Source organism: Opisthocomus hoazin, chromosome 7 (genome assembly GCF_030867145.1).
Source record: "Opisthocomus hoazin isolate bOpiHoa1 chromosome 7, bOpiHoa1.hap1, whole genome shotgun sequence".
Taxonomy (NCBI): domain Eukaryota; kingdom Metazoa; phylum Chordata; class Aves; order Opisthocomiformes; family Opisthocomidae; genus Opisthocomus; species Opisthocomus hoazin.
Window position 1 is genome coordinate 10,102,663 of NC_134420.1, and position 22,173 is coordinate 10,124,835.

General features: G+C 40.7%; 1 protein-coding gene across 5 annotated transcripts in view; it reads left to right on the forward strand.

Moving 5' to 3' along the window:
- The window catches only part of KIAA1549L (KIAA1549 like), a 145,287-nt gene that overhangs the window by 98,768 nt on the left and 24,346 nt on the right, over positions 1-22,173 (forward strand). For 4 of the 5 annotated variants that reach the window (XM_075426218.1, XM_075426215.1, XM_075426219.1 and 1 more), the window contains exons 14-17: positions 7,844-8,022; positions 10,096-10,313; positions 14,809-14,938; positions 20,362-20,709. In XM_075426218.1, the coding sequence (XP_075282333.1) occupies positions 7,844-8,022; positions 10,096-10,313; positions 14,809-14,938; positions 20,362-20,709 (875 nt within the window). The remainder of the gene's footprint in view (positions 1-7,843; positions 8,023-10,095; positions 10,314-14,808; positions 14,939-20,361; positions 20,710-22,173) is intronic. The other variant, XM_075426217.1, reaches the window with a different exon arrangement.

Here is a 22,173-nt window from a genome sequence, read left to right on the forward strand (position 1 = left end):
ATATAGAGAGCACTGTGACCCTGCTAGCATCCTGCTGGTGACAGTGAACCCTTTGTTTCTTCAGAGGTAGTAGAAGGGCTCTGTGCTTGCCTTGCCACCTAAATGCCATTTCGCACTGCTTTCCTCCACTTGGTTTTGGTTTGTAAGAGGCATTCAAGTGTTGTAACATATTCCGTGAACTTCTGAGCCACGTTTCTGAGACTCTTCACACTCCTGCAAAAGCAAAAGGTGACACTGCTCCACCATCTCTTTCCCTGGAGAGAGAGTGGGAGAACAAAGAGCAACTCAGAGTTGTCCATACTGCGTGACTGGGGCCACCCAGGTGCTGTATTGACAGGTGTGGTAGAACATGCATAAAGAAGTGGAAAATACCTTCTCTTTGACCTTGTTTAGGTCAGCAAGTCTAACTCAGCTTGTCTTTTTTTCTTTTCGAGCCAGTCTTTTTGATTGCCTTTCTCATGGCAAGAAAATACCTTGTCCTGTGTTGCTAAGGTGCCTGTTGCTGCAGACCTCTGAAGGAACTGCCATCTGCAGGTGGTTGCACAATTAAATATTTCTTAATTCATGTCTGCCTTCCCCTCCAGATGAGCTTTACTCTGCCACTAATTGAATCTGACAACAGTTCTCATCCGAGGAACAGGGCGAAGAGTGTAGATGTTCACGCCATCAGATCCAGTGGCAGTCTGGATGGTTGTGATCTTTCACATCTGAAGAAAATAAATGCATGGTTTTATTGTGCAAACAGAAAAATATTTCTGCAAAGCTTTTTAAAACTCACAGAGCACTACTTTCTTAAAGAAGTGGCTTCTGTTTTAGGTTCTCATGCCTTCCCTGTCTTCTTTGTACAGTCATCATCCTTGTCAGTTAAATAATTTTTCTTAATTATGGAACATGCCTAGGATGGTATTATAGAAGTGCCAGCCAAGAAAAGGGGCAGATGTGGTTGGAAGAGAAGACATAACCACACAGAGAGATACCCGAGCTTCTGCTGATAAGGACAAGAAACCTTCACAGAAAGTGAATGAAGCAAGCAGCTAATAGAAGAATAGACACCCCGTGTATACAGCTTCATAAAAAACCTGCAAATGTCAGTTTGGAGATCTCAAACAACCTGCTTAGGTTACTCCTGTTTCAGTATCCCAGGCAAACCCAGGTCTGCAACACCTCAGACACATGGCCTGGCATTTAGCAGACTACATATGAGAAATTAATATCCAGGGAGAACCATGAGCTGTTTCCATTAGTCTGTAAGCTGTCTGCTTCTCTGAAAATACAATATTTGTGCTGTTAATGCAAGGCTTGGAATCGCGCTGTCTCACAGTTGGGTGTATTTTGGAAAGGGAGTGTGTGTACACAAGTATTTTTCTGTTACACTGCAGTATCTTATAGGGAGATATTTCAGTCCTGAATAGGTTCAGATACTGATGTTAGGAAACTTGTATTTTACTTCTAGGCTTATCATAGAATCATAGAAAGTTTTGGGTCAGAAGGGACCCCTAGAGGTCATCTAGTCCAACCCCCCCGCAGCGAGCAGGGACACCGCTAACTAGATCAGGTTGCTCAGAGCCCTGTCCAACCTGGTCTTGAATGTTTCCAGGGATGGGGCCTCCACTGCCTCTCTGGGCAACCCGTTCCAGTGTTTCACCACCCTCATTGTAAAGAATTTCTTCCTTATATCCAGCCTAAACCTACCCTGTTTTAGTTTAAAACCATTACCCCTTGTCCTGTGACTGCTGTCTCTACTAAAAAGATTGTCCCCATCTTTCCTATAGGCTCCCTTTAAGTACTGAAAGGCTGCAATCAGGTCTCCCTGCAGCCTTCTCTTCTGCAGGCTGAACAAGCCCAACTCTCTCAGCCTGTCCTCATAGGAGAGGTGCTCCAGCCCTCGGATCGTTTTTGTAGCCCTCCTTTGGACCCGCTCCAACAGTTCCATGTCCTTCTTGTGCTGAGGGCTCCAGAGCTGAACGCAGTACTTACTCTAGGCGAGGTCTCACCAGAGCAGAGTAGAGGGGCAGAATCACCTCTCTCGACCTGCTGGCCACGCTTCTCTTGATGCAGCCCAGGAGACGGTTGGCCCTCTGGGCTGCCAGCGCACATTGCCGGCTCACGTCCAGCCTTTCGTCTATCAGTACCCCAAAGTCCCTCTCAGCAGGGCTGGTCTCGATCCTTTCATCCCCCAGCCTGTATTGATACCGGGGATTACCCCGACCCAGGTGTAGGACCTTGCACTTGGCCTTGTTGAACCTCATGAGGTTCACACAGGCCCACCTCTGCAGATTGTCCAGGTCCCTCTGGATGGCATCCCGTCCTTCTGGTGTATCAACCGTACCACTCAGCTTGGTGTCATCTGCAAACTTGCTGAGGGTACACTCGATGTCGCTGTCCATGTCATTGATAAATACATTGAACAGCACCGGTCCCAGTACGGACCCCTGAGGGACTCCACTCGTCACTGGTCTCCATCCGGACATTGAGCCATTGACCACTACCCTTTGGCTGCGACCATCCAGCCAATTCCTTATCCACCCAACAGTCCACCCATCAAATCCATGGCTCTCCAATTTAGAGAGAAGGATGTTGTAGGGGACCATGTCAAAAGCTTTACAAAAATACGTATAGATGACCTCAATTGGTTTTCCCTTGTCCACTCTTGTTATTACACCATTATAGAAAGCCACTAGGTTGGTGAGGCAGGACTTGCCCTTGGTGAAGCCATGCTGGCTGTCTCGAATCACCTCCCTGGCCTACATGTGCCTTAGCATATCTTCTAGGAGGATCTGTTCCATGATCTTCCCAGGCTCAGAGGTGAGACTGACAGGTCGGTAGTTCCCAGGGTCTTCCTTTCTACCCTTTTTGAAAAGAGGCACAATGTTTCCATTTTTCCAGTCACTGGGGACTTCCCCCGACTGCCATGACTTTTCAAATATCATGGAGAGTGGCTTGGCAACTACATTAGCCAGTTCCCTCAGTACAAACGACTTCTGTACGTTTAGGTTCCTCAGGAGGTCCCTAACCTGATCTTCACTTACAGCTGGAGGGATTTTACCCTTCTGGTCTCCTTCATGCCATCTATCGACTTGTGAGGGGTGAGGAGAGAGGTTGCCAGTGAAGACTGAGGCAAAAAAGTTGTTGAGTACCTCAGCTTTCTCCTCATCTGCTGTTACCAGTTTGCCGGTCTCGCTCATGAGCGGGGGTACGCTTTCTTTGACCATCTTTTTCTGGCTGACATACCTGTGGAAGTCCTTGTTATTTTTCGCATCCCTTGCCAAGTTCAGCTTCAGCTGTGTCTTGGTCTTCCTGACAACATCCCTACACAACCAGGCAGCTTCCCTATACTCTTCCCAGGAAGCCAGTCCTGCTTCCACTGCCTGTGCACTTCCCTCTTCTTCCTTAGTTTGACCAGCATCTCTTGTCTCAGCCATGCCGGTCTCTTCCCTTCTCTGCCCAACTTCTTACACTTGGGGATCGAGAGCTCTTGCGCTCTCTGGAATACATCCTTAAAGACCTGCCAGCTCTGTTCTTTACCCTTGTCCCTGAGGACCGTTTCCTTCTGACTATCTGCTTGAAGAGCTGGAAATTTGCCCTCCTAAAATTTAGGGTCCTGACTATGCTCTTCGTTATTCCCATTTCCCTCAGTAGCATTAGTTCCACCAGCGCATGGTCACTACAGCCCAGGCTGCCTCCGATCTTGACATCCCCAACGAGCTCACTCGCATTGGTGACCACCAGGTCTAGTATCGCATCCCCTTGGGTAGGGGTGCTTATTACCTGGCTTAAGAAGTTGTCCTCAATGCATTCTAGGAACCTGCTGGATTGCCTACAGCTTGCCGTGTTGCTTTTCCAGCAGATATCGGGGTAGCTGAAGTCCCCCAGTAGGATGAGAGCCTGAGAGTGCGAAGCCTCCTGGAGTTGGAGGAAGAATGCTTCGTCTGTCAGCTCCTCTTGATCTGGCGGCCTGTAGTAGACACCAGCCACTAGGTTCCCTTTGTTGCCTCTCTCTCTGATTCTTACCCATAAGCTTTCGACCAGCTCTTCACTCTGTAATGTTTTCTTGATTACAAACTTCTTTAGAGGCATATGTTTCTGTATTGCCAAGAGCTGTTGTTCATACCTTTCTGGAGATAGTCAGCTGAAAAATTGCATGATTTAGACGATGTAGAAAATTTCTGATTTTTTCTATGTAGAGAGATTTTCTTTAAATTGAAAATTATTTCCCCATTATTAATTTGCACTCAGGAGTCAGGATTTCTGTTTGAAATACACAGGCCCTTTCCTAAGAAGTCAGGCTTTTAGATCTGGGGCATAGTTTGCTCTTTGTCAAACTTACGATTTTTGTTTAATATAATCTATTTACTTTCCTATTATTTTAAGCCCTTCCATTACTCAGAGAATTCATTGCACACTGTAGGTATGGTTTTAATGTTTGCATTCCCTTCACACAAAATAAACCTTTGAAAATTTTTAATGCCTCACTGAGTGACCTAAGAAAAGGCAGAGCACATCTACCTGCTTGCGAGTGTTTCCCATGTTTTGGCTTCACATGTTTTCCTCCATCTATACCATCCTTTTTCTGAGGACTTCCAAAGTCAAGTGGTTATTTCTGAGCAGGACAGCACGTATCTTTGTTTCACGTATTTTGCTGTAAGGTTACTTCATCCGCAAATCTTGTATACTGATAGCTGCAGTGGTGTGGAGGTAAATCTTCAGCCATGGCTCTGCTCTTCAAAAATCCAGTGCCACGCTGATCTTCACTGCAGTTGGCACTCAACCTGAATACATGATTGCTTTGGGTGTATCTTCATGTACTTCAGTCACAGGAAGATGAAGAGGAGTAATTCAATCTCAATGGATCATGTGGCCTGAGATGTCTAGCACAAGATGTTTCGGAGATGGGAAATTACTGTTAAGCAGGTGATTAAGTTGTTTTTTTTCCCTTTTCTGCTGTGAACTTGTAAGTCTTGCTATGTGTGCACGCAGACAGCGCAAGCAGGAGTACAACAATGAATCCATAAAAATGTTGGTATGCATCTGTTTAAAACAGAAATTAAAAGCATCACTTCAGATCAGTGTTGCTTATTATAATAAGCAAGTGTGCTTACTGTGAGTGACTATAAAGAACAATTGAGCAGTTTTCTGAAGTTTCCCGTGCCCGTCGGTCACTTGCCCAGCTGAGGCGTTTGGCTGGGTGGGCTGGCTGGGGGCAGAGACCACATCAGAAACAAACACGCCAGGACTCCTACTTTTGTCTGAGCTCCCTTTGGTTTGTTTTTTAAAGTTTAGAGGTTGCTGTGGTTCAATCATGTTATAAATGCTTGCTGTAAATTCTCTTGGAAAGGGGTGGATAGGAGCAAATATTAAAATTCCTGCAGTACTTCCTTATGGTTCCCTGCCAGTAGCAACTATAGAAGTGTGTGGGTAACTGCAGATCATGGACTCCCTTTATCACTCATTGGTGAAAAAAGGGCAATGGACAAAAACTACTTTTATTTTATAAATGAATAAATGCTAAGCTAAGGTGGAGTAGACTTTCAATTTCTAGTTCCATTTGGCTATTATTTCCATGCCAATAGCACTGCAGAAGATGCAGGAGATGTGCTTACTAATGAGAGGGCTGATATAGTTCAGTGATGATCTTCAGGGTTAACGTACCACATCAGAAGCAGCTGTCGTCTGTGATTCCTGATTCTCTTTACCCTTAATTTTTCTTTTCTTTAATGAGTCTTTGAACCAGAGGAATTCTGTTTAATTAAGCAAACCTCTTGGCTTCTGATCCTGAAATGAGGTCTGAGGAGACAACCTGTGCATCTATAGTTACTCATGCTCTCTGTGGGTGCCTGGAGATCACTGCTGAGGTCTCAGCAAGCACAGTCCTTCTGAAACGCTGGAGTGACAATGCAGCTGCACTTGGTGCTTTCTGCTTGAGACAGCGCACACAGAGAATGTTTGGAAAGAATCATGTTTTGCAAGTTGATGCTTAGCCAGGGTTTTCGGTCATGCCTGATTCAGGCAAATGCTGAGACAAGCAGCCAAGGGAAGGGATTCCACAACTTCTTGGTACCTGGACCGCTGACTAGATACTATCCAGGCTCACCTGAGCTGTCATCATCATGAGATACCATCTTTGTTGGGGAAAAATACAATTTAAGCAAACAACTTCTCTCTTGGAGATGGTTGTGTCACAACAGAGGCATCTTGTTAGGGTAGAGTGAAAGTTCCAGTGGTGAATTACAGACAACACTCATATTCCAGAACTGCATCTGGTGACTTACTTGAGAACTGAACTGATTCAAAATGCCCCGAGGGAAGAACGTCGGTGCTTCACTTTTATACTTACTGTAATGTAAATGCCCTCCGGTTCAAGTTTGGCCTGTGACAGACAAATACCTCTTCGTTCATCTGATTTTTCTGGAGTAGTGTCCTGGCGGCGTGGTTGTCGGTGGGAGTCCAGCAGTTAATTTCTGTGAGCCAGGCTTGTGATCTGCTCGCTCTGATGAGCATACAAATTCAGAGTGTTTGAACAACCCCAGGAGGGATGAGGGGATTTCAGACCCACTAAAGACTCCTCTATCATATTTGAACAGTTCCGTGGAGCCAGAGGGACAATATTTAATGACAGAGTGATTTAACCCATCTGTTTCTCAGAAGCTCAAGTAGTGTCAACTCCAGTCCACACTGAGTATGGACAGAAAGTTAATAAGCTTACTCAGTGGGTTCATATTTTATGTTACCACTGTCAAATATTTTCTTACCAAAATCACTGGCTGTCTAAACTGCTGAGTTTATACAAGTCCATTGTAATTTGTGCAGCGATTAAATATTAAAAGAGTGTATTTTCAGAGGAAATAAATTTAGAGAAGACCACTTTGTTCTTTAGCAGAGGATCTCTGCTCCTGTCACTTAGGAGATGGAGCAAACAGTATTCCCTCTGATAGCATAATTATTAAAAAATGTTTGCAAGAATCTCTTCGTTGAATTTGTGCTCATGCTTTAGAGTCATCCTTTTATTCCAAAATGAGGATAAAAGATTTAAGATTCAACAGCTGACAAGGTGATGCAGGTTTACAAACAAAATTTGGAGGAGAAAGGGCCCAACTGTATGTGAAAGAGTTATCCATTTATTTAGAAATCTAATACTCAAGATGCTTTGCCATGCCATTTAATTTTAAAGGTTTTTCAGAAGCCTTCTTCTGTCTCTTAAGAAATTTTAATGGTTTGACTTTACAGCCACGTGAGGTACTGCTTTGCAAAGCAAATAACATTAACTTGGACACCATTAGTTTCTTAAGCATGTTTTAACACATGACAGTAATGCTTTCAGTTTAACAGATGGCATTTTTAGCATTAATAACGTCTGCTAAAATCAGTAGGTTTATTTTTCAAATTTGAGAATGTCCATGCTCTTTTAGTATGAGAAGCAAAAAATGCTGCACTCTTGGGTTAGACCAGGTGTAACTACTGATGCCTTGGCATGTGGAGACTTGGTGGGGTGTGTGTGTATGCATGCATATAATGTGTTTTCCATGTGAAACCTAGGAAAAGAGGTACTTAGACTTTCTTTGTCATTTTCATACAGATTTCTGTGTCATTTTTTTCCTCTTTTTTCCCCATCTTATTAGTGCAGATTGGAAATCAGCCTTCTTTAGGGGAGTGCCAGATAATCTTTTGAATACATAATGTTATCTGTAATCTAATGGGATTTTTTCCAGTGTAAGGGTTTCCCAGGTCTGCTTCTCGAGTATACTGAGCACATCATTAATCTAAAGCATGTGCTCACTGAATTTCACCTTGAACATGCAGTAAAAATATCTGTGTCTTTATGCTGAAGAACTTTGATGTACTTTAGTGCCCATAAGCGATGAAGAGGAAGGAGGCATGCTCTTTGATAACATTGCCAAATCTGCCATTGACCCCTTCGACACCTCTTCGGGATCGGTACAGCTGATAGCTATCAAACCCGTGGCACTACCTGCTGTTCATGCTGCATCAGACAGGAGCCAGGAATCTGCCATCATTAATGGAGAGGTAAGGAGTGTCTCGTGATGTCTCCAGCTGTTTTCTTGGCTACATCCACAGGTGGAACAATCTTAAGCCTGGTAGAGTTGATGACTGGTAGGGCTTTTCATATTGATGCTATATAAAGTCTTATTAGCGTTGTGGGCTCGGAAGTCTGAGAATTTAAGATCTGCTCTTTCACAATCACCTGTGAATGCATGCGGCCTTGGAAGAGGCAACTGTCTATATTCCTACCTTCTCAACATCCTTCTCTCCTATCGCATTAGTTTTAACAAGATCAGTAATTAAGGCAGAGAGCAGAATAAGATCTTTGTCTGCATGAATTCTGTGGCTGAATATGTAAATGTATATAGATTATCTGGGTCCCAAGCTGATCTTTCTCTACTGAGTGATGCATCTCATTCAGAGCAAGAAGTGCTGTAACAGGACCATGGCTTTCCTCAGTCTGCACTCCAGCCTGTGCACAGAGCGTGCAGTTGTTCGCTGGGAACAAAGTGGGATGGCACAAACATCTGATCCAGGCGCTGGCCAAAAACCATGCTTTGGCTCCAATGCTTGTATGATTATTCATGTTTTTATGCAGATTTAATTAAGAGTGGTCTATTTACAAAGGACTGAGGCTTTTATATAGTTATTAAACGTGATGGGGACAAGACAGAGAGGTGTCTTGTTTGCAAACTCGCACTGCAACAGTCATTTAAAGATCAGCCAGAATCTCCCTGATGCTGTTTAAAAGCAACAGGGAGGGCAGCTGCCAGAGACACGGTAAAAGACAGTGTCATCAGGCTTTCCATGTGGGCCTGGATTAGAGCAGTCGGTTGTGCTGCATTTCATACTTGCATTTTAAGCCCTGACATGGCACGTATTTTCCAAACTCAGAGAAAGGCTTATTTAGATTTCAGGATCTACTTTCTGTAAGTCAAAAGGATAGCACTCGCAGTGCTGTGTGCTCTCTTGTACATACATTTCCTGAAATTCGTCAGAAGACTGTAGAATATGACTCTGGAAGCACAAAGCCTAAGTAAATGGCTCATTTCCATGTAACTGACAATTTGAAGCAGGAGGGAAATTTTTTCAATACTTAGGAGCAACCATGGGACCTGACCTGTACCAGGTCAGACCAAGCACCATATGTTTAACGATCCTGTCTCTGACAGGGGCCTATAACAGATTTGTAAGGAAGCATAGAAATAAGAGGAACATACAATGATACTTCACGAGAATTCTTCCCTTGCCACCAATGAAGAGGAGGGCCACGAAGATGATCAGAGGGCTGGAGTACCTCTTCTATGAGGACAGGCTGAAGGAGTTGGGGCTGTTCAGCCTGGAGAAGAGAAGGCTCCCAGGAGACCTTATAGCAGCCTGCCAGTACCTAAAGGGGGTCTACAGGAAGGATGGAGAGGGGCATTTCACAAGGGTGTGTAGTGATAGGACAAGGGGAATGGCTCTAAAAGAGGGCAGATTTAGATTAGACATTAGGAAGAAATTCTTCACCATGAGGGTGGTGAAACACTGGAACAGCTTGCCCAGAGAAGCTGTGGATGCCCCCTCCTTGGAAGTGTTCAAGCCCAGGTTGGATGGAGCTCTGAGCAATCTGGTCTAGTGGAAGATGCCCCTGCTCATGGCAGGGGTGTTGGAACCAGATGATCTTTAAGGTCCCTTCCAACCCTTACCATTCTATGATTCTCTTTAAGGTTTTGTGTAGTGAGAGGTGATGTCTCTGTACTTATGGCATCCTAGAAGAGTTTTTACTGGTGAGTTCACCCCATGGTGCCCAAAAGCAAGCATGGCATTGGGTCATGACAATTGGCTAACATCATCGGTGTTTTTCTTCAGTGGGTGTTATCTGAGTCACTGTTTGATGGTACATAGTTTTTAGGCTAAAATTATTTAACCATCTGCCAAGCCATAAAAATGCAGCGACTCTGTTCACTTGCAGTTCCTCGCTGCTTACAGATGGCATGGTGTGGTACAAAAAGTGCTCTGTAAAATGACACATGCAGCGCATCAAACGCACTCCAACAATACCGTTTGGAAGTAGCCAGCCCAGCACCATCCTTTAAATATCTTTTTGCCTTTTAGGTGAACAAGGCTTTGAAGCAGAAGTCTGATATAGAACATTACCGTAACAAGCTGCGCTTGAAAGCCAAGAGGAAGGGGTACTATGATTTCCCACAGGTTGATAACAACAAGGGGCTGACAGAGAGAAAAAGGATGTATGAAAAAAATCAGAAGGAGCTTGACCACATTTTGGATCCAGATGCAGATGTCTCGTCTCCATTTGCTGAGCCTAAGAACAGGTGAGACTTTTTATATGCAGTTCTTCGTCTGGGAAGCAAGTTGATGTCCAGGGGCTGTAGGGAATCAAAGGGGCCATTCTTAATGAGCCAGCTGTTTGCTGTATGGTCAGCTGGGCCCCCCGACTCTATGGAGAAAATTCATATAACTCGTGATTATTTATGAAAATGTGTAAAACTGCAATGTGGTTAAAAAGAAAGAACTGGAAAGACAAAAGAATAAGGGAAGGGACTGTTGGAAGTTCTTGTGAGTCATTTTCCAAGTAAGGTCAATAGAAAAAGCGGTGGTAGATTTTTTGGTAATACTGAGAGTGGACTTAAGCCAGAAAGTTAGCATCTGAATTGATTCCTTTCCAAAATTTAATGGTGTGATTATTTTGTCGTTATTTTTATCTAAATATAAATATTGCAGTAGGTATAACATAACAGAACCGGTGTGTTGTCCATGTATTTCAGTAAGTCCTGCAGGGCTGGTATCTGTAGGGATGTGTGTGTACCTGTTATTGGTGATCTTCCTGTGCCTTTAACAGAGAAAGTCATAATTTGCTCACCTGTGACGTGAAGCTGACATATTATATAACAGTATTAATGTTTGATTAACACTTCACTGCCTCTTGAAGATGGCACACCAGCAGTATTCATCTCTATGTTTTAGAAATGAGGAGGGAGTGTACATGCTGATGCTGCCCGAGCCTATGGTGGGTGGGTGGACCTACTCCATTGCTTGTGCTCTCCGAAGCACAAGTTGACACATTGAAAAGAGGAGATCACACCAGTCCTACCCCAGGAATGTCACAGTATGCAGATTTCTCTTCCTCAGGGGTGGTGGAGGCGTGAAGGATTATAAGAGTGTGTTTGCCACCTCGCACCTCAAGGGCTCTGGTTCTTACTGTAATCAGGGACCAGCAGCAGTTGATCCATGAGAGAAAAAGGGATACTGAAGTACAGTTCCTCTGGAAATGGTCTCATGACTGGAGGTGCAATCTTGCATCCCATCTCCTGGAAAGCTCAGACCAAAGTTTTCCTATCAGCATAAATCATGACTGCAATGAAAGCATCAGTGGTGACACAGTCTTTGCACACAGTTCAACTTCAGCAGTTACCCTTGGGGCACAGAGATGAAAAAGACTGTAATGGGAATTATAAAAGCAGTGTTGGCTCAGAACCCGGGCAAAAACTGTGACTGGATGAACTTCTTTAGGTTTAGAGTTAAAGTACTGAGGGATACTACCCTTGATGGGCCATTTCCCAGAGTTGCACTGGTCAATGAAGAAAAAAGATGCTGACTTAACTGTATGTTATGTCCTTGCTGGAGGGTCTGGGGCATCATTTCTGTGTGCAGTTTTCCAGTGAAGGAGGAATAAATTGCTCCAAGTGCACTGAAAACATAAGATACCGAACCCTCAGTACACAGGAGTCTTGCTCTGCCTGCACAGTCTGTCCAGAAGACAGAAATGAAACAGTAGAAACATTGATATGACTGTGTGCTGTGCATATAGTGAAGGACAGTAGCATTACTTTGGATATTTATTGTGTCGCATGCCATGCAGGAAATGTTTAAAACATTACACATGAAGCTTTAATGCTAACCATCTGCTTTTTGTTAAATATACTGATGTTTGTTTGTTCATGTGCCAATGTGCTGAAAGATCCCGGAATACATTTTTTCTGCATGCTTTCTAATGTGTTGCGTAAACTTGTCATAGTCTATTTGAGATAGTAATCACTGGCATGACATAAACTGCTTAAAGGCAGGTATACTGCTGTAGAGGAATGATTTCGTGTAGCTGAACCATAAAAGGCTGACTGCTGGATTTACTTGTTAAATGTATAGTCTACATCCCTAAATAGGAAGAGAGAAGAACCTTTTCTGATGCACTTTCTGTAAAGACACGAAGCATTTAAAGAACTTCACAGATGTTGCAGATGTTTGCAAACAAACCAATTCCAAAGTCTATGCTACAATTTCCACAGACCTGGAACTGAACTTGATGTGCTGCAACACACGACTGCATTATTGTCTTCATTTTTCTAACTAAAAATAAGATAACTAAAATGGCGTACTACTGGAGGCAAACCTTGAATAATACTGCAAGTGAAAAAGTCTATTCCACTCTTCTCTGTTTTGTGTGTATTGCACTAACTTAAATCACATTATTACAGTATTTCCAAAATATATCAGAAAATAGAGATGCAGTTGATTACGTTATTGAAGATCACCTTTACAGTTTGGATTTGTTTTAAATTGTATTTAAAAGTCATTTACAAAACATTGCCACTAAATAATTTGATCTGCTCATGAACAAACAGCTTTGTGCTCTTAGTACCCTTGAGTCATCTGTACCATAAAATTCATGTTTTAAAACGTTCCAGTTGTGTTCCCAAAAGGCACTTGCTAACCTATTTGAATGCCAGTTGTTAGCGTTCATACCTCCTTTCTCATTAGTAAAACTTTCTTAAATGAGCTAATTGGCAATCTCAAGACAATTTTTAAGAGCCTACTGATGATATGCACTATTCTGGGTTTTTCTTTAATAGTTTGTAATCAGGTCAAGAATCTGCATGTATTAGAGAGCTGTATATTTGAATCCCTTAGAAAAATATATGACAACTGCTTCAACTAAGTATTTACGGACCTATTGTAAAACATGTATGAAATTTTAGAGACCTTTAATGTAGGAACATAAAGGTTGTCAGATCTGATTAGCTTTAGCATAACCTAGTTCCCCATGTTTTCTGGTAATACTGGCAGTATAGTCTTGGAAGAAACAAGATAAGGCACTTTAATTTATTCAGTATTACATTTATAGGGGAAATTTATTCTAAAACCTCTGCTTGTCTTCTGCTTTGGCAGTGCATTTGGGACTTTCAAACATGTGCATGGAGATCTATGATTAAAAGACACACAGAATTTTTTGAAAGTTGTGTTAAAATAAAGCACATGCTGGAGTACTTAATTTAATCAGAAGTGTGATATTGATATTTTTTTTTTTGTCCTACCATATAATCTATCTGATCATGCAAATGTCTGGCTTTCTGGATTTCTCTAAACAGTTTCTGCTGCTCTAATCTGTCAAGGCAAAAAGTTCTGTTAACCAAATCTGTATTATCTGAAAAATTATTTCTTCTTATCAGTGAGTTCATTTCAACTGTGTTGTCTTTTCATTGATGGTTCTTGAGAGGCTAAACCATGAAGTCTGTGTAACTGCTGAGTGGAATGGAGGCTGCTTCACATGGTTTCCTCTTACGTCACTTATAGAAATGATCCTAGGCTTTTCAATATCGCAAATATTGGAGTAGATCTCTTTGTAATCAGTTCAGGCAGTCCCAAACATTAAAAACTCTGGAGACCTTATTTTTATCCCACTTCTTAACTCAAATAGAGCTCTGAGCCACAGGGTCGCTTTAATGGAAGCATTTTTTGCCCTTCAATCAAATCTTAGCACAGGATTGCATTTTCTCTCACGTTACTTGGCAAGCGTAGAATGATGGAAAAGCCACCAAAGCCTTCTCCCTTCAATATTCCCCTTTTAAATTTCTGCTTTCAGCTCTTCAGGAAAATTACTGACAGCCAGATACACTATGAGAACAGCATCTCCTAAATTTTTTTGGTTTAGATGTAGCCTTCTTAAAAGATGCAGCTTGCTGAAGCACGAAGTTCTTGTATCACGATTTGGCAATCACTGCTGAAGAGTTTATGTACAGATGTGCTCAGTATCTTACAGAGAAATATGGTATTTGTTTTTGTATAACCAATAACAAGGAAAGAAATGGTTGCATTGGAAAGATTACAGGATATTTTGGGCATTGAGTTATATGCTCTCTTTCTAGTACGTTTGCTTTCCCTTGCTTCTGAGCAGACAGTGGTGAAAGCTCAATGCCCGGGGATGCCTTTGCCCCAGCACTGCTCAGAGCTCTGCTGGAAGCCGTTTAATGTCTGGGACTACAGCTCTGATGAACTTGTGGCCAGTTATCAAACTGGCTATTTAAAAACAGCATCTTGCAAGTAGTTCCCTCCCACTCCTGTCTCTCTTCCCATTCACTTTGCTGGGTGCTAGTATCAGTGGAGTGTTATTCCACTTCTCTCGTGTTGTTCAGGATCAGCAACCAAAATCTCTGCTCCCCATCTGAGTGTGTGGGAGGGCCTATTATTTTTTGATAATAGCCCCCATTTATTTTTTTATGAACTTGAATCATATCAGCTGAGATTAAAAGGGTTCTGATATCTTCTTGGGACATATTTCATCTGATAATCTCTAAGACATGATGTCCATGTCTTTTATGTAGGTTTATTTTCTTTAACAGCAAACAAAATTAATGATCTCTTAATGACGTTACTGATTTCTGTATATACATATATATACATAGAAAGTATATTCTGTAATAAAATGGCATTTTTATGAACCTCATCATTTTAGAATAAAGGCAAGTACTGAAAACTGCTGCCTGTCGGTTTTTCTTCTTTTGTTTTACTCTTTTCTTGTTTCATGTTTTCTAGGCAACCAATGAAGAACTCGGTATACAGAAGCAGGCAGTCTTTGAACAGTCCTAGCCCAGGAGAAACTGAGATGGATCTTCTTGTGACTCGAGAAAGACCTAGGCGTGGAATCCGTAACAGCGGATATGATGTAAGTTTATCAGATATATGCAGTGAAATTTGTTCGGCAAAGTCTTAACTTACTCCTAAAACTGATTAACTATTGATGAACTTCAAGCCAGAGTGCCATTGGGTATTTAATGTTACAGAACATTATGTGTACTCATCATCCTGAAAAAGGCTCAGGATACTCAGAGCACAGACTCTTTCACGTGCTTTATAGTCGCACATCATTTTACAGCCTGAAATGCAAACAAAATATTTGCCCTGAAACTCATTATTTGACAAAGTATTAAATTTTGAATTTAGATTTCTAAGCCACTTAAATGATGCTAAGCTTATTTTCATTGACATTAAAATCCTCTGTTCTGTACCCCTGATGCTGCTGTCTTGATTCAGAAGAATGACAACCAACTTCTGGGAATTTCACTTAAGTCCAGATGTCAGTGTTTTGTGGAAATCCCCTAGGAACAGATATTGTCCTCTTACTATATCAGAACTAGGAGAGTTTTGAACAGGTAAATGTCGTACCCAGCCAGAGGAGATGCTGATTTATGGTCCGAGGAACTCACACTGCCAACACAAGGCTAGATTAGTCGTCTTGTGTAGTCTGGACATAGTCTGGGTGTGAGTTGACACTATGTGCACCCAGAATGAGGATAAAAATAATCCCCACACTGGGGTAACACAGAATTTTTTCAATCCTTCTCCACGTGGACAGAATGCTGTAGCTCAGCCATCCGTGAAGTTCAGTCCCTGGAAAAGGTCTAAACCATTCTGGAAAATAAGGAAGTTTATCTGGTGGTTGTTCATCCTCTAAACTGTAGATGACAAGCATTTTGTGTAGGGCTGAATTGTTAACTATCTCAGCTGCCAGGGATGTGTTTTTAGGAAGGTGAAGGTCAGGAGATGTGTTCAGGAAAGTTTAAATCTTTTTCAGAATTCTTCGGGGCATGTTGTAGGTGTCAGATTTGTTAAATGAGTTCCTGCATTTAGACACTTCCCATCAGATTGAATGAGTCATGTTGCGCCATGTGAATGGTATGACTGGTTCACTGCTTTCTGAGGCATTAGAATACATCACTGTAGCCTGGAAAAAGAACAGTATAACCTGTTAAAATAGGTTTTACATTTTGCAAAAAGATTTTTTTTTTTTACCCCACTTACATATTTCCTTTATTATTGGAGCTTTCTTAGATAATAAAAACATTGTCAAGCCAGCCTACCCTCAGTATCCTGAAAAACATGTGTTTCAAGAAAGCAAGAAGAGATGTTTTTTTAATATGGTAATAAAAGGTAGTTTTTCATAGGTGATATATTCCTAAAATGAATGTTCAAAACATTCTGGGAGCGGGCATGGCCTCCTGCTATTAGTTCAAAATTAATATGCTGTAATAGTTAACAAAAGATTTTTAAAATATATTTTAATATATTGTGTATGCTATATATAAAATGAAGAAAATTTGTTTAAACCCTTGAAAGTAGATTAATGAGTTTATGCAGATTCTGAAATGTCCTAAAAGTAATGATAAACTCTGAGATCTGTGCACATCATACACATTTGCTTTTGCCCTTCTTTTAAGGTTGTAGTTGGGCAAGGTGTCCGTGGCACTGTCTTCTTTTACTGATAAGTTACATAAAATTCCTTTTGCCCGATGCGCTGCAGATTCACTGCACACCTCTTCCAACTCTGAATGCCAGGGGAAAATGGGACAGAATATTGAAATTTAGTTCCCAAGCCTCAGCTTGCAGCGTGGGCTGGTTTCCCTCACTCCCATTTGCGGTTCCTCGGAGCTGTGCCAAGCGTCTGACAGGCTTGGTCTCCCAGGATACCCATGGGCAGGCACTTATATCTATATTTATGCATGGAATTTATATGGATCTCACCAAGGGTGCAACTAAACACCTCTGTAAATCTGACCTGAGAAAATGGGTGAAAAAGGGCTCTGAAAAAGGGCTGTTTTATATGCTGAATCTTGTGTCCTTTTTTTCTTATCTAGTAACATCTTGTACCATTTTTTGACATCACCCTTGTCGTTCTAAAAGTTTCAGCTTTCTCGGACTCCTGCTAGCCTCTTCCTCCCAGATTGTTTAGCAGTAAGTCCCACCGATGAATGGTGAAATTAATCTTTCATAAACGGTTTCAAATTATCAAATTAATGAAGCAAATAGCCCATATTGGCTTCAAGTCATGAGATTTTTTTTAAGATTAAGAAGTTGTTTTCTATTATTTTTCGAGCTGTTACCAGTATGTTCAGGTTATTTATTGAGGTTTATCTTCCCAACCATGATAAGTTGTTTATGTTTTGGTTCTTTTGGGGGATGTGTGGTTTGTGGGTTTTGTTGTTGTTGTTGTTTTGTTTCTTAAGAAAAGAGACTAAGACTCCCCAGATTCTTGAAGAAAACTCGTTAAGGACTCCTAGACTGATATGCACAACCAAATCCTGAGAGTTTATGATCTGCTTGATTTTGCCTTGTCCTTTAAATCAGAGAGGGAAGTAACAGCTCAGAAATCTGCCATTCAATACTATTGAATTTTTTTTAATATGGTTCCCCTTTCTAATATTCCAACTACGGTTTTCTAAAAATATTTCCTTCCCTGTAATAATATTTTATGTGATATGTCTCTGAAGCATGGTTCTGTTTCTCAGAGCTAAACACTGGTCAGGATATGAAGTCAATAGTTACATACCTGTCTGTGCAGAATACATAGCTTTTTGTATGATTTTGGAATGTACATTCTACTGTTTGATGTACTGAGTATATTATTTGCCATTATAGCATCTTTTATAAACAGATTATTATTGAACAGTACCTGTCTTTCAATTTTAAATAATCCCAACAAGGTTTAGTATCATCACCTAGCAAGTAGATTAAGGAGACTTTATTAACATGTTTATTACTTCCAACACGTTCACAATGATGAGTGCAGCAAAGGCTATAATGAAAGAGGCTAGAACCTCTAGGCTGCTAATGAGCTTTATAATAGGGCAGAAAATATTTAGGCTGGTTTTGGTTTAAAAGGAAGAAATTTAACTTATTATACATATCTAAGATCAATATAAAGAAGATTTTACTGATATAATTTTATTGATACAGTTAAATTAATGCAACTCCTCAAAAAGGGTATGGATTAATGTTCACATGAAGAACTTTACTGATATAGTTGCAGCAGCAGTTATGCCAGAAGAGTACAAAGTCTGTCTCTCAGGACTTTCTTTTTCTTCTTCACATCATTCCAGTTCCTTGTATTATACAGTAATGGTGTATGAACAATATATGGATTTTTATAACAGTAATGTTAACGAATAATGGCATCTATTTATGATACTTACATGTTTCCATCGGTAGGAAAGCAAATGACATACATCAGAAAGTGACAGAATGAATTGAAATAAATTTTTAAACTTGAGGAAAAGTAATGGTCACCACTCTCCTCCAAAATCTTCATGCCAACTTTCGTATTGATGTATCAAAGCTGACTTAATGTTGACTGCTAATATGCATCCTTTATTTATACAATGTATATGAGACATACTATAGAGGTCTAATGGCTTCACCAAGGGGGTTGTAGAAGAGAATCCGATTTATTTCAGCACTAGGTACTAATAGGTCTCTTGTGGGATTCCATTCACTGACATTTTTACAGTCATGAGGAAATAGTAGAGCCATGGTTGTTAATCATCCAGTTGAGACAGTATGATTTCAGAGGCTCTTTGGTTGCACTTATTACACACAAACTACTTTTGCATTTTATAGTCAGGCTTCTAAAATTTACCTGATTTTTATTTACTCTACCCTGTAACAACACAGATAACAATGGAATCAAAGTGCAGGAAGAAAATGAAGTTTCCGTTTAAGGCAACTTTGTGCTGTTACTCCTCCAGTCTGATGTGTGTACCACTTAGGAAGCCTGAAGTTGGGTTTGTGGTTTTGAATCTGGATAATATACCGCATAAATACAAAAGTATAAATCACAGTTAAATTCTAGTATTGAAATGATTAATTATTGTTTTCATTTTCCTTTTTTATTGCTGTATTGTCGTTAATACAAAATAAAACTTTATTTATAACAGCTAAGAGAGAAAACAAATTAAGACCTTTTGTTTAAATCTATTGTCAGGTTTTTACGCTAACCATGTAACTCTTCTCTGAATGGCTGATAACAGAAGAAGAAAGTCACTTTGATATTTGACTCTGCAGATAAAGAAATATGTACTATGATTGTCCTATAATATATACGACTATACATACCTTGCAAAAGGTTGGGGGCATAGTTGCTTGTCTAATCAGGTATATAGAACACTATTGCACTATTACATGGAAAAAAAAGTATGCCACAGCAGGAGCTACAGAGCACTCAAGTAAATTATCAGGGCAGTGCTGGAATTTTTAATAAGAACATCCTTTTGCCTTCTTTTATTTGTGGCTAGTTGAAATGCTAACATAATTCTAACCACATGCTATATGTAGAAGGAAGTACATATCCTATTCTTCATTACAGTTATCTTCGCATCTTGAATTTATTTTACTGATATTTAAAGAATTAGAAGGTGGTTGTTTTTTCAGATTTCCTGTTTAACATGTATCTTTTAAAACTATACCTTGTAAAACTTATCTTACAGTAGGTAGATGAAATTAGGTATTTCACTGTCAAGTTCTTGTAACATGATTTTTCTTCTGTTTCGGAGTTACAGGCAAAAAAATCAGGGGGGTGATTTCTGTTTGTGTTTATCTGTACAGAAGGAATTACCCTAGGAGTAACCCTTCAAGTTACGCTCTATGAGTACTATCTGCTCATTAGAGTATGTGCATTGTTCACTGTTCCCACATTAGTTTTGGATAAAATTTGTGTAACTACTGTTCGGTGGCTAGGTAAGATGACCAAGCGGGGTCAGGGTATTTTCCACAAGGGACAGGACCTAATTTGTGGTGTTGTTGTTTGTGGTCCTTGCTGGGCTAGAAAGTTCAGGAAAACTCCTAAACTTTAATTGTTCTGAAATCTGTACATGTGAGAATGGACAAAAGAATTTCAGTCCCTGTAGCTGTAACAAGTTGTCCCTTGTAAGGGGTCCTTCATAGTGATGGTACTACTTAGGGAGCCATACTCCTCCTGGCACAGTCATACTCCCATTCATACTAACAACTAAGAAAAGAATTTAAAAATTAATTCTAATTGTTTTAAAGTGAATCACTGACAATTTAGTCCGCTACAGAGTGTCCCTGCTAGTTTTTGCAGGAAACAATGGAGGATGTAAATGGGTCTTTGAGTCCCTGGCTGTTACACTCGCCTGCATCATATCACTCCTTTCCAATATTTGTCATGCCTCTATATTGTCACAATTCCCGACTTGGTATATGTTACATCTGTGTTTGAGAATGTTTTGTGTGAAGCAGCACAAATACTGTCTCGTAAAGCTTTTTACGTATACATGCTTTTATTCCATCCAACAGACTGAGCCTGAAATTATAGAAGAAACAAATGTTGACCGTGTCAACGAGCCTCGGAGTTACGCCAGGTCCCGTCAGGCCAAAGGCCACTCGGAGACCTCAACTTTAAGTTCTCAGCCCTCCATTGATGAGGTTCGACAGCAGATGCATATGCTCTTGGAAGAGGCTTTCAGCCTGGCCTCTGCGGGCCACGGAGGACAGAGCAGGCAGGAGGCGTACAGCTCAGCACCGCACTTGCCCTACTCGGAGGTTGTGACCAGTGCTCCTGGTACCATGACCCGATCTAGAGGGGGGGTACAGTGGGTACCCACATACAGACCAGAAATGTATCAGTACAGTTTACCAAGACCAGTAAGTGAAACTTCTCTTTAGTAATATCATAAAGATATTTCTACTCTGAGACACATTTTTTAAAATTTGTTTAAGCATTTACATGCTTAACACCAAACGTAAAGCTATGCTTACAGTAAATAAGTATGAGTAGTGGGGTATACATACGTATGCTTATTCATACCCATCTCTTGCATGAAGGCTCGTAGTGTCTATTTTAGCAGCAAGGCTGTCTTGTCTAAATTGTACTTGAAAGAATGGCCTGCACTAAGCTCCAGGCTGTTCAACAAATCAAGAACTTGTTTGCACATCTCCTCCTATTCACTGAACGCACATTAGGAAGCAATCTGGTTTTGTAGAACAGCTGTGTAGGCAGCTGAGTATGAAACATTCAACATTTCTGCATGAGGTCCGTCACTGAAGAGCATCATCGCAAGGCGGGGAACCAAGTGTGATAACCAGAGTGACCTAGAATGTGGGCTGTTGTTGACAGTCTTGCAGTTATAGCTGTCGACTTCGGACTCTAGAGATGGTTTAATTCCACAGGTTTCCTGGTTGACCTTATGTTAGTCCATCTTTATCCCGCTTTTTCTCTCCTCAGATTCCAGCTAACATGTCCTTACTTCACAGAAGTAATAAATAAATTAAGAGCTGAAATCCACGGATGCAAATTGTTAATGGAAATTTGTAGGTATCTAGACAGCAGTCACAGTAGCACTGTGCACACCATCGGCATGTTAAACCACCCCTGAATTCCTACACATAGTATTGTGAAACTCAACAAAATATTTTCCTTCTCATATGTTAGGTAAAAATCTAAATAAGGGATGACTGCTTTCAGATCAGAAATAGTCCATCTATCAATATGAGTGTGAAAAGTTGTTAATTTTAAGGCTTTTTTTGGTCAGTAATGAATATTGTTTTGAAAGAATGCATTTCAAGCGGAGTCCCTTACTCTGATTAGAATAAGAGAATAATGCAGAAAAATGTCCTCAGTTCAAAATAACTATTACTATGAGTTCCTTCTATGACAACAAAAAAAATACATTAAGGGATGCTGCTTCTCAACTATTCTGAATGTATTTGAAAGCCAGTGGCACTGCCTGCAAAGGTTCACGGTGGTGCTATTTAAATCATGCTAAAGGCTATTTCTGGCACTTTGAAATTGGTCTGATGAACTTAATACAGCTTATAATCATATTTTATGGTTAGAATTCGATTACAAGCTTAAGAGACAGCTAATGGGTAGTCAAATTACTTTGACACTTCAGAGAGTCTTTCTAAAACGAAATTGAAAATATTATATGGCGACTGATTTTTAAAAAATTTAATAGCCATACTTTTTTGGTGAATGCTTCACTATTTTTTTTTCTAAGACTCATTACTCTTCTAAATCATCTACATTTTTAGGACTTTTAAGCATTTTTTTATCTTTCTGGCATTTTGAAGATAGTGTTAGAAAGTTCCCTGAAGAAAACAGATCAT